A 13,437-nucleotide genomic window follows, 5' to 3' on the forward strand; every position below is an offset into this window, starting at 1 on the left:
TTCCATTCCTGTTACTAAAAACATTCATTTGCAACGGTTTTAGTCCTCTCGTATTGGAAATAGTCAAGCAAACAACCTAATATGACCGAGCTATTTGTATCGATTTGATTAATGATGTATTACAACTAATCAAAATGCTAAAGTTTTGTAACGGTGCTTCATAACAAACCGAAATAAATACAGGGAAAGATCAAACAACTCCTAATTCAATAATAAAGTAAAGCAATGTTGCAACCAACGAATTACACAATGTTGCAACCAACGAATTACACAATTATATTTGATTTAGTGTACAACAATCAATAAACTAATGCAACAAACTAAACACTTTAAATGAAAGATGATACGACTAGTAATAAGTAAACAAGATAGAAAAGTTATAGGCCCTGTTTGGTAAAGAGCGTTTTAGGATAAAAAGAGCGATTTTGACCAACTTTAGCGGTTTGACCACTGAAACTGCTGATTGGAGTGTTTGGTGGAGAGAGTTTTGGGAGAGAGTTTTGGGATGAAAACACTAATTTAGAAAAAGCTCCTTTTAAGAGCTTTTTCAATTAGCGTTTTGCAATATTAAAATTAATGGACTTCTTTAACCCTAATAGATAGACTCCTCCTCCATCCAAATGAACGTTTCATTCGATCCTCTCATCTCTCCTGCGCTTTTCTTCAATTTTTTGCTTCTTGCGACCTTAGGAAGAAATCTGGGAATCTGTTTGTTGCAGAAGATTTTTTTTTTTTTGAAGCCCTTCATCAAGGAGGTTAGTTGATTAATTTTTGTTTGCTTGCATAAGATTCTCTTCTTATTGATCATATGGTGTAATGATAGAAATTTTAAATTTCAATACATAAAGCAGTATAGGTCATAATTTTTGTTTAGTAGAAATCTAAAATTATCCTGTAAAACACTTGTATCTACTAATCAAAGTAAAACACATATTTTTGTGCGATGTAGGACATATTTTGTTAATAGAACAGTAATAGAAAAATATGTGGACACCAAAGTGTTGTAATGCTATAATGATAGCATAAGGACAAAATTAGAATTGTTAGGACACAAATTATGAATAGTAATACAATAAAAATTATGACCTTTTAATAGTGATCATGTTCTTAGGCAGATTTCTTTTTATATTCGTCTTAGGCTGTGCACTGAGACTAACAAGAATACTGAGACTAACAAGAATGCTTTAGTTTGACATAGTTGGGTTTAGCTGTTCTTTTCATTGTGTATACGTTTTACCTTGATGTTTGTTTGTACAGTTGTTTGTGCTATAAAATTCTTTCTTGATAAAAAAAAATGACAGTAGCTACCACTACAAGAAAAAACGCTATCACCGACGGAATAATCTGTCGGTGATAACCAAAATTGTGTCGGTGATCATCATCACCGACAGAAGACCGACAAAATGTGATGTGTCGGCGTTGACCTCGTAGGTAAGCTGCTGCGACAATTTTTTACCGAGACAAGATATCCCCTACACAATTTTTTGTCGGTTCTTTGTGTCGGAAATTCCGACTACTTTTAGTCGGGGACTTCCGTCGGGAATTCCGACAACTTTACCGACCCATATATGTCGGTGATCTATTTTCGGATTATTTATTAAAATAATTGACACAGAAATTGCGTCGTAGATTGCGTCGGTAATAGTGAATTATTTTTAAAATTATTTTTATATTTTATTTTTTGTCAATTTATTTGGATTGAAGGGAACTCATTAATATTTTTTTTATATTAAGTTTTTTCAGCTTTGTTTACAAAATCATAATAATTATAAAAAACATTAAAATTCAAATGTGCTCTCAATAATATAGTAATACTTACAACATAATATATCCGATAATAACACCAGCAAGTCAAGAAAAAAATTTAAAATTTTGATAACAGAAGTGGACATCATATGCATATCAGAATAATCCAGAATAATCCAAGCTAATAACATTAGCTCAACATATAGCAGATACACACTTAATAGAAATTGATTTGCTATAATATTAAGTACCATTATCATGTTATCACCAAAAAAAAAAAAGCTTGTGAACAAATATTTTAGTAAGGATTATAAATAAATGTACATAACCCATAAACAAATACATGAATACAAAAAATGCACTATCCATAATAATATAAAACTCCTATGTTATACAAAAACGGATACACACAACGACTTGAAACGTTATGTCCAAAATGTAACTTTCATAAAATAGCCTTCAAATAAATACAAGTACAGACATGAAGTGGACACGAAAATAGACACGAAACAGAGGAACACAATTAAAGAGAAGTGTTCGAGCAATATAGTAAAGACCGTACCTTGGTCAAACAAATTTCTTCCACAATTAGCAAACATTACCTTCAAAGAGCAACAAAATTACTGTATCAGAATGATGCCAGAGTGATTTCATGATGGGTTCACTTCATCTTTGAGTAGTTCCACACCTAAATAGCACATATACAAGAAAACAAGACCAATTAGGTCATATGAGATGATGAATTATCTTTTATTATTATTATTATTGTTAACTTTACATTTGAGTAAAGAACAGCACAAGTACAAAATCCATGATAAAGGGATTCAAGTGATACACCTACAAACTTAATAATGATCATTATTATTACACATATAATATAATTGAAAAATAAGTAAATCAACAAGGCATATTGAAATTTAAATATGGTGGCATAAGTTTTAACCATACATGCCTATTACCAAATTTAAAGATGGTTACACGAGTTTCCCACTAAACTAAAGATATTAACTTCTGACCAATCTAATTAGTGTAATCTACTCTAATTAGTATAATCTACTCTAATTAGTGTTTACATTCCTAATCTCACAAAGCTTAATCAACACTTACTCAAAGAGGATTTGCCATTTAGACAAACAAACTGGCAGACGGTAGAGGCTAAACACACACAATTATCTGGAAAAAGTTATATCCGTGTAGCCTTTCTGCTACTGCTCTCTCAAGCACCAAAAATATTAAAGAGTTAGCAGAAAACCAAGACATCAAAATTCTTGCACTCTCCCAAACAGAGAAAACCAGAGCAAGACAGTAAATTGCATACATTCAGTTGAGACATCACACTACCAACAACATCATTTGTAGTTGTCGTTGCAATTGCCATCTAGTTTGACATATTGCAAATCTGAAAGCTTTTTCAGACTATTATTAGCAAGTGTCAAATTAACCTAAACCAATGGACTGATCACACTCCACAATGTAAGCATGTTAATTAATGAACTAAAAATTATGAAATCTATAACTAAAGGAAAAGAACTTATAGGAGAACCATATGCTAAGATCATTTCCTCTAAATCTCCAACGCCACTGATGAACGAAGACAACCAACATGACTAATGCTCTGACAATATATGTGATGTAAGACCCAATGCCAATGGCAGAAGAAAACAACAATCTTTAGGAGAGAACCAAGATAGCACATATAAATAAGATCATATAGTTCAAATTTTTAATTGTTGATAAGAGAAAAGCAACAAATTTATATATTAGATTGAAAATATAGGATCACACCATAACATAGGAGATCTCTAGAATGCCATAAATGCTAAAACTCGAACCATAACCACAAAAGCAGATGTTCATAAGTGAAACAAGAGTTAGTGGCATACCTTGGAAAGATTGACAAATAGAAGGATTCTTCTCAAGCAGAGCCTGAAATAGCAATCAACAGAAAATTCATATAAAATTAGGAAGTAGCCACCAAGTAACCACAACCGCAAGACATTATTTTTTTTTGTTCAAATCCATCTTTAATACTTCCTGGAGTTCCAAGTTGTATTCTAATATCTTTTTAGATGAAGTAATCAGAATAAGCTGCACTTACTCGCTCAATCTGAATCACAAAATGAAGACCTAACTGCTGCAAAAAAAAATCCCTCAAAAATTGATCACAATCTTCAAATATATCATTCCATATATTCAAGAACTCAAAGCACAAGCTTACCTGAGGCAACTTATTTGAATTTGAAAATAGTTTATGAAGTACGAATCTAAGGTCAAGAGTTTTTTTACCAGAGAGTCTTTAACAATTAGTGAAGAGAAACAGTTAGCAACAACAGATAACCAATCAATACAAAAGGAAAAACGAAAGATAAAGGAGAGAAAGATCACATCGGCACCTGGAGAGAGTAGATCGAGCGCAAGACAAAGCTCATCAGGCCGAGCAGAGGTGGAGAGAACCGGAACAATGACGCCGGTAAGAGGAAGAGCAGACCCAACGACCGGTGAGAGGGAAAACAGGCGCATCGGTGTCGATGTTGGCTGCACCAACGCCGTCTTGTGGAGGCAAGGAAGAAAAGCAAGCTCAAGAGGAGAGAGAGCGGCGTTCTAATTTTTGATCGGGCAAGAAAGGAAAAAGATTAGGGTTACTGAAACTAAAAGATAAAAACTATTCTACCAAAAAAAAAAAAAAGATAAAAACTATTTATATTAGTAATTTGTTTTTTTATTTTATCATATTATAATAATTTATTGTTTTAATATTATATTCTCCTGTATATTTTTGTTTTCTAGGTTCATATAAGTTTTTTTTTGCTGGTCTAAAATAATTAACTTCCGAAAATTAAAAGAGAAAAACCTTATATTAATAATTTATTTTTTATTTTTTATTTATTGACATTATAACAGTTTTTTTTTTTGAAATGGACATTATAATAGTTCTAATTTATTTTTTTAATTTCATAAAAAAAGTTATTTTTTTAATATTATAATCACCTACACATTTTTTTGTAGGTTTATATGTAAGTTTCGTTGGTGTCATCACCAACATTTTTAATTACCTACAATAAATGTCGGTGATAAGGGCGGAAATAATCCCGCCAATAATCACCTACATTTTGTCGGTTTTCCGTCGGTAATACCGACACAAAAAATTTCCTCGGTCCATTCCGTCGGTGATAGCCTTTTTTCTTGTAGTGTACTATAATGCATTATGAATACTATTAATTCACAAGCTACGAAAGTGAAATATTGGAGCTACTTTTTGCATGGTTGGAACTAATATGCATAAACTTTATGATCCATACAATTGATTACAATCTAAATGAAACATAGTAGGTTCCTGGCAAACACAATAACAAAAAAAAATGAAACATGGCAAGTAACTGATAACAAGAAAAGCTAGAAAAGAGATGCTTGAGAATATAAAATCTAAATTGTATTGCTCGGCAGATGTATAATTATGTTTTATTTGTATAAGGATGATGACACCAAACGACAAGATGGTGAATGAGGAAAGTGAAGGTGGGAAAGGAGATGTTAGTCGAGCTACTTGGTCTAAAGAAACTTTACACATACTCTATGATTTGTGTATCCAATTTGCTGAAAAGAGTAAGGGGAAACGTGGTGCAATGACCTCTTAAAGAACGCCATGGAAAGTGCTCGAGGTGGAGTTCAAAAAAAACAAACTTAGCATACGAGAAGAACCAATTGAAAAACAAATGGGATTGGATGAGAAGAATATGGAGCCTTTGGAGAGCACTTAAAGGAAAAGAGACCGGATTAGGCTGGGATCATGTAAAAGGAACAATAAGCGCTAGTGAGGAGTGGTGGAAGAAAAAGATTAAGGTTACCTTATTTACTTACACTTGTTTTAACTCACAATATACAAAATTAAATCAACTTTGTTAATTTCAAGCTGATTTTCATTTATCTTATTTTATAGGAAAATATTCATTTTAAAGCTTTTCAAGATGAAGGTATTGAGCCTGATCTTGAGTCCAAGTTGGACCAACTTTTTGGAGTTTCAGTTGCTCAAGGGGCGCTTAAGTTTACTCTAGTTGAACGAGCAACAGAAATAACCAATGTCCCTTCTTTACCCCAGGGTCCTTCTCCATCCGTCTATATCCCTACACCACCATCAAATATTATTGGTATAAATGACTGTGATGCTGAAATGAGTGAGAATGTTAGTTTTAGCCATAACCAAGTTACTAGGGATTGGCAAGACGTTTGGAATGATTATACCCAAATCCCCTAGCATTCTCCTTCTCCAATTGAACATGCTAATATCGGAAGCAAGAGAAGTTTTGAGCACGATGTTACAGAGAGCTCTAAGAGTCGTAAGACAGAAAATGGAAGAAAGAGAGGAGCTGTATTCTTGATGGAAAAAATAGATGCTATGGTGAAAGTCGTTACTAAGAGGAATGTCAAGGATATGGAGTTGATGAGCCTTGAAGCACGTGCACTTGATGACTCTTCATATACACTTGCTGATTCATTGGCAAAGTTGATTAATATGTCTGGCTTAATGCATGGCAGCCTCGAATTCTATTTTGCTTGTTGCTTGATGGAAAAACCCGAAAAGAGAACAATTTTCAATTGCATGCCCGATGACGACACAAGGATTAAATGGATAAAGTACTTGTTCGAGAATGATAAGAATGTATCAAATTAGTCTAGTATGCAATATTAGTTTTCATTATTGGAATGTAAAACATATTTAGATTACCAGGTAATTTGTTTTGAATTTTGATATGCTTTGAATCTTTCATGAGACAATATATTATTTGTTCGGATTGTAGGGGATCTGTTTTGGATTATTTATGAGACTATGTAACCTGGTTTGGATTATTTATGAAATAATTGTTTTATGTCTTTTTAGTAATGTATGGTTTTTATTTATGACAATGCTTTGGTTTTGGTTTTTATGTTCATTTGGATTATTTCTACTTTTCAAATTGATGGGTTGTTATATTTCGAATATTTTTTTTTTGTATTTTCATATATTATGCTTTTTGGAATACAATTAGTTTGGTCTCCATTTTGCAGAAAAAAAACTGGTGTCAAATTGGACACCAGTTTGCAGAGTTTGCTGTTGTAAACTGGGACAAATTGGTGCCCGGTTTGCAGCAGCAAACTGACTCAGTTTGCAGCTGCAAACAGGCTCAGTTTGCACCTGAAAACTAGGTTAGTTTGCAGCTGCAAACTTGCTGCAAACTGGGCTATTTGTCCTACCTTGTTTGCATAGTTTGCAAACTAGTGTCCAGTTTGCATAGTTTGCTGCTGCAAACTGGACACCAATTTGTTGCTGCAAACCAGTTTATTTGTCCTACCTTGTTTTACTAATTAAATTTTTGATTCCTAACCTTCTTTAATGTTTGCAGGTATGGATTTGCATGTTTTACGTAATCGGATACGGAAGAGACGTCGGGATAGTGCATTTTGGGACTCCATGGCTTCTTTATTAGGTTATGTTAGTCTTTATTATGTAACATACCTATATAAGGAGCCATGCATGACTTCATTTCAAACGAGAGAAAAATGGATGCAAGAAATATTAAATGGCCATGAAAAACGTTGTTTTAATATGTTCAGAATGACACAAAGCACATTTCAACAATTATGCATGGATCTAGAATGTAAGTATGAGTTATTTCCTTCAGATAGAATGTCAACTTTGGAAAAAGTAGGTTTATTTGTATGGGTTCTCAGCAAGGGAGCCTCAAATCATGATGTCCAAGAGCGGTTTCAACATTCTGGTGAAACTGTTAGTAGAATTTTTAAGGAAGTTTTGGATGCCATGAATGGCAAGTCAAGAGATATATTGAGACCGAGGGATCCTGAGTTCAAGGAAATTCCTCCTCAAATTCCCAATGACAATCGATATATGCCACATTTTAAGGTAATTATTTGTAGTTCTATTGTTCCTTAATTATATCATATTATAACCTTAATGACCTTGTCAAGATTTTATATTATTTATTTCATATTAGAATTGCATTGGAGTCATTAGTGGTACTCATATCAATGTTATAATTGCTGAGGAGGATTAATTGCGATATAGAGGAAGGAAAGAGACACCCACTCTCAATGTTATGGCGGTATGTGATTTCGATTTGCTTTTTACCTATGTGCTAACTGGTTGGGAAGGATCGGCTCATGATTCTCGTATTTTTCAAGATACTATTAGTAATCCAAGTTTAAACTTTCCAAAACCTCCTCCTGGTAATTAGCCTTTTTCATTAATCTTATTCATTTTACTTTTAACAATTATTAATATATATATATTAGTAGTGTGTATTATAAAAAAAAAAATATATATATATTAGTAATGTGAGTTTATATTTTCATGTTTAGGTAAATAATACTTGGTAGATAAAGGGTATCCTGAAAGGGAAGGATATTTGACGCCCTACCACAAGATAAGATATCATCAATCGGAATTTCGTGGCGCGAATCCAAAAAGGTCTCAAGAAATTTTCAATCGCGCTCATTCTTCCTTAGGAAGTTGTATTGAAAGGGCATTTGGCATTTTGAAGGCACGATGAAAAATATTAGAGAAAGTACCCAAATACTCATTGCCAGATCAAAATAGAATCGTTTGTGCTGCATTTGCATTGCATAACTATATAAGATTAAGCAAAGTTCCTGATCCAGCATTTAGGATCATAGATGAAGATCCTACTTTTATTCCTCCAGAAGTATTTTCGGATATGGAATTTAGTTCCACACAAGAAGTTTAACGTATGAGTACTAATGAAATGGCAAGAGTTCGTACTGACATTACTCATAGTTTGATGAGGAGTAGACGATGCCAACATGCTTCTTAAACATTTGTTTTCACTTGTATAAATAAACATATGTTTTTCTTTAATGTGTATGCATTAATAAAGACATGAAAATACTTTTAATTATTTTAAATATATTTTTATGTATTAAAAAAAGAAATGCCCTTATTCGTCTTTTTGCACAAACCGCTATTATCAATCAGCTAATTTTTACCAAACAGGTCTACACAAGCAGCTAGTCAAATCAGCTAACAGCTAACAACTAGTTCCCAAACAGGACCATAGTATAATAGTTCATTCAGGAATTATTTTCTTTGGCTGAAATAATCTCCGTTTCTTTATTTTCAACACAAACAACATGTGATTTTTCTTGATTATCTTCACCTCCATTGTAGAATATGGTGTAAGCTATTGAACGACCAATAAATATTACCTCTAACTCCCACCCCTTGAAGACAACATAAAACTTGCATTGTTTTTTTTTTTTGGTTCATCTTGTCTATATTCGCCTTCCTTATATTTTGCTAAAAAAAATATTAAAACCGTCCTCTATAAACTTTGAATTTCATAAGTGCGACTCTTGGTATTTCCAATCCCCGTTCTTTTATTCCGAATGAGTGAATGGTTACAAAATCAACAAGCGGCATGCGATATATTGTTCAGAAAAAGACAATTACTATGACAAAGAAAACACCTAAAGATAATGAAATTCAAAAATTTAAGTTTTCATCTTAAACACTAATTTACTGTAAAATATTTTAGTCCAACCGAAAATAACAAATTACAAAATGCACCTAACAAATTTATAATTATTGTAAAGACACCCTTTTTGCAGTTTTTCTGTTATACATAATACAAATTTATGTAACAAAAATAATAATTTGTGTAAGAAATAGACAAGTCCATTTGACACCATTCAACTAAAATCTATTATCTAGAGAGAATTCAAAAATGAAATAGTGAACCATGAAACATAAAGACGAAAATAACCATAATGATTTAGAAGTGTGTGCAAATGGTATTAAAAAAAGAAAGGGTAATTAATTTATTAGTCCCTATATTTTGACAAAACACACTGTTTAGTCCCTGTATTTTCAAAAACACATGGTAAGGTCCCTAACCTTTTTCTCAGTGAACTGTTTAGTCCTTCCGTCTGTTTGTTACATTTTTTACCGTTTATGACTTCGGAAATGACTAAATTACCCTTTACTATTTACCTTCAAACTTCAGAAGAGTAATCCAATTTAGAAGAAGAAGCTATTTGCATGGAGAACAATAAAAAGAACAGACTCAACGCTTACGAATTTGAACGATTAAGAAGAAAATTAAGAACAAGAACACTCAAAGTTGATTTCAGATTCATTAGAGTTTAAAGGAAAGCAAAATAAAGGAAAAGAAGAACACAAATCCAAATTGACTAACAGAATCTTCATGAGAGTCTAACGGCAGGGACTAAACAGTTCACCAAGAAAAACATTAGGGACTAAACAGTTCACCGAGAAAAACGTTAGGGATTTTAGTGTGTGTTTTTGAAAATACAGGGACTAAACAGTGTGTTTTGTCAAAATATAGGGACTAATAAATTAATTACCCAAAAAGAAAAGGGAAGTGGGATATTGAAGGTCTAGGGATTCCCTCTGTGGCTGTGGCTGTATTATACAAAGGAATGTTACGTATACATACCTATCCTCGATCCTCGTTAACATTCATCTTCTGCTTTTACCTTCCTGTCTTTTTCTTCCTTTTTTGAATTTTATCCCTCCCATAACATTCCCTTTCTTCTTTTCAAATTACTATTATTATACTAATCTATTTCAAATTTTAACAAACACCCATCACGTGAATTCTTATTAATCAATCTTAATCTTATGGAATCTAATCCTATCTTGATGACTCTTCCAGATGTCAGTCAACAAGAAACTGATGAACCCGCTCTGATATCTACTCCAATGATGAAAAATGATAGGAGGAGTCGATAAATTTAGATAAACAATTAATTGAATATATTTTAAGTGTTGTGTACATTGTGTTTATAGAAGATCTAGGTTGTGTGTGCTCTATATGTGAGTAGAGGACCACATGCCAGTCATTTAATGGAATGTCAACAACTGTTACAGTAGTTGCACCTGTGATTTCACAAATCGGTGTTAGAAATGGGCCAGAATGTGCGTGATATCAAGACCTCTTTTGACTGGTCAACGGTTAATGTGAAGAGACGAGGTGTGTCATTGGTCCAAGTGTATTCATGAAGAATAATGTGATCTCACTAATCTTTTCTTTAATCATCTGCTATTGTAGATCGATAACCAAGATTAATCCAGATTCGAGTTGGGTAGATTTTTTCTGACAAATAAAGTTTTTTCACCAAGTATTTTAATTACAACTGCATTTCTACAATCTATTGTATTCAAATCTGGACAGTAATCCAGATTTCTAGTCAGCCAGATCTCTCTTACAGATAAAACTTTCACACCAAGTATATTTTAATCACAACTGTATTTCTATATGCAGGATTCAAATCCTGATTAAATAGTTAAGTTGATCAAGTAACTTAAACAATTAGACAACATTTTAAACCGACAATGGAGGCTAATTGAGATTAAAGTCGGATAGATCAAAACTTGTTAGAGATTAATAGAAGATATATGATTAGATCTTAACTATCAATTAAAGCTTTTAATTAAATTGATTCAATGACATAATATCAGAGCCTCTTAAACCAAATTGTTGAGGGTTGGAATCCGACAACCTAGTTAAGCCTTAACTAAAACTCTTCCACTAAATATTTTAATCACAACTATATTCTCGTGTCGGGAATTTAACTATGTGAAGAACAGTGAAATGCAATAGTTGCAGGTGATAAAACAAGTTGAAGAGAGAAAGGCAAAGGTGGCCACCTGCTATTTGTCTGTTTACTCTTTGTTTCTAAGGATTTTTAGTGAGAGGAAATGTTAAGTAACTGTAGTGAGAAGATGGTTCTCATCTCTCCAACTACTAATCAATGGCCACAGGTTCTTCTCTCTCTCTCTCTCTCTCTCTATCTATTTCAATTATTACATTTCTATTATGACCCCATTTTTGTTTCTTTGCTTTTGGAACAGAATACCTTTCACTTAATTCTCTTCTTTCTTTCTCTCTTGTTCTTATTTTTAACCTAAAAACACTACCTTTCTCCTCTTTTCTTCTCTCCCCTTTCAGATAGATGAAAAAGGAACCATCTTGATGGACAAATCACAGCTCCTCCAGCCTCCTCCGCCGCAGCAGCAACCTCTCAAATGCCCACGCTGCGATTCTTCCAATACCAAATTCTGCTACTACAACAATTACAGCTTATCTCAACCCAGACACTTCTGCAAAGCTTGCAAACGTTACTGGACTCGCGGCGGAACCCTAAGAAATGTCCCCGTTGGAGGCGGTTGCCGGAAGAATAAGCGGGTTAAGAGAACCTCCTCCTCCTCCACCTCCTCCGCCGGTGGTGTTGAAGGAAGCTCTAACCTAATTAACCCTAACCCCAATCCCAACCCTAACCCTAACCATCCAAGTACTTGTGGATCCCAAATTGATGTTTCAATTTCGAGTTGTTCAACTCCTCAGAATCAGAATCATCAAATCAACCCTTTGTTCTATGGATTATCTTCTGAAATGAATCTTGGTTTTCCGGGGAGATTCAATTCGAGTGGATATGATGTTCATCATCCTCATACTCATCCTCAGTTGAATGCTCTTGCATTAGGGTTTTCATCAGGGAAACAAATCCAAGATGTGGTGACGACGACTTCAACAGGTTCTATGCTTTCTAATTATTCCATTTTTGGGTCTTCTTTGCTCCATCATCATCAAAACAAGTTCAGTATGAAAGATAATGAGAATTTTCACCAGACATCTTTTGAGGATTTGCATAATTTGAATGGGAATAGTACTACTGAATCTGGGATCTGTGTGAAGGAAGTGAAAGTGGAATTACAACAAGAGCAGCAAAGCAGGTTTGACTGGAATAATACTAATCATAATAATCACATAGCATCATCATGCCAGAATCAGATTGAACAAATTGGGTTTTCATCATTAGATCCTTCACTTTATTGGAATCCCAACTCAAACACACTTTGGCATGATCCACCCAACCTTGGTTCTTCTGTCACTTCTCTCATCTAGCTCTCTTTCTTCATCTTCTTCTTCATTTCATCTCCCTCTTTCTTTTCTTTTAGCTATATTGGGTTCAGGTTATAGATCAGTTGTCAACACAAGTTCGATTCTCACTAAATACATCCGCCTTAACTGCCACTAAACACGGGGAAAAAGGGTAAAGTTAAAGATGAACGGGAGCTTGGATCGGAGAGATCATGTCAGCAGCAATTAAGAAAATATCAGCCTATTAATTTTATTCAAGGTTGAGAATATATAATCAAAATTTGCGCTGAGAGGAACCTCGGATCCTCTTCCATCTCATCCAGCAAAAAATCTACCAAGAATCAACTGTTTTGGTGCAGCTTTTCTTTGTATCAGTAAGTTGGTCTTAATTAATTAATTATATGTATATAAATGCATGACATTTCCTCTATATCTGAGGTACTGATGATTTTTTTTTTGAGGAATACTTTTTGGGTTTATGGGGAAAAAAGGATTGGGTATAAGTGGTATAGAAAAGAGGGAGATCTATTAATTATTGTAATGTGGGTGTTTTTTTTTCTTTCTGTTAATGTGGTTATTTGGGGGTTTTGTTTTTTTTTTTTTTGAAATTTTGTATCTTGATGCTACTGGTATTCATTATGGATAGTTTAAGTATGGTTTGAATTCAATTTTTTGATAGCTAATTGAGAGTTTGATGTATGAAAACTGAGATGTCTTGTCAATATTTTACTGGTTTTATACATGCAGCTATAGAGACAAGAAGTTTAGGTAGAAGAAT

The 13,437-nt window shown here is 33.4% G+C and overlaps 1 protein-coding gene and 1 long non-coding RNA gene across 2 annotated transcripts; one reads left to right on the forward strand and one right to left on the reverse strand.

Annotated features, from left to right (window-relative positions):
• Nucleotides 1-2,035: 2,035 nt before the first annotated feature.
• Nucleotides 2,036-4,389, reverse strand: LOC136233314 (uncharacterized). The gene is made up of 5 exons (XR_010690780.1): nucleotides 4,140-4,389; nucleotides 3,965-4,040; nucleotides 3,845-3,880; nucleotides 3,630-3,672; nucleotides 2,036-2,434 (listed from the first exon to the last, which is right to left on the reverse strand). It is a non-coding gene; the product is annotated as an uncharacterized lncRNA (long non-coding RNA).
• A 7,015-nt stretch (nucleotides 4,390-11,404) lies between these two features.
• Nucleotides 11,405-13,089, forward strand: LOC136234187 (dof zinc finger protein DOF1.4). The gene is made up of 2 exons (XM_066023976.1): nucleotides 11,405-11,539; nucleotides 11,727-13,089. Exons 1-2 carry the CDS (start codon nucleotides 11,477-11,479, stop codon nucleotides 12,681-12,683), a joined length of 1,020 nt encoding a protein of 339 aa, XP_065880048.1. The 5' UTR covers nucleotides 11,405-11,476; the 3' UTR covers nucleotides 12,684-13,089.
• The last annotated feature ends 348 nt before the right edge of the window (nucleotides 13,090-13,437 follow it).

This window comes from Euphorbia lathyris, chromosome 6, assembly GCF_963576675.1.
Source record: "Euphorbia lathyris chromosome 6, ddEupLath1.1, whole genome shotgun sequence".
NCBI lineage: Eukaryota > Viridiplantae > Streptophyta > Magnoliopsida > Malpighiales > Euphorbiaceae > Euphorbia > Euphorbia lathyris.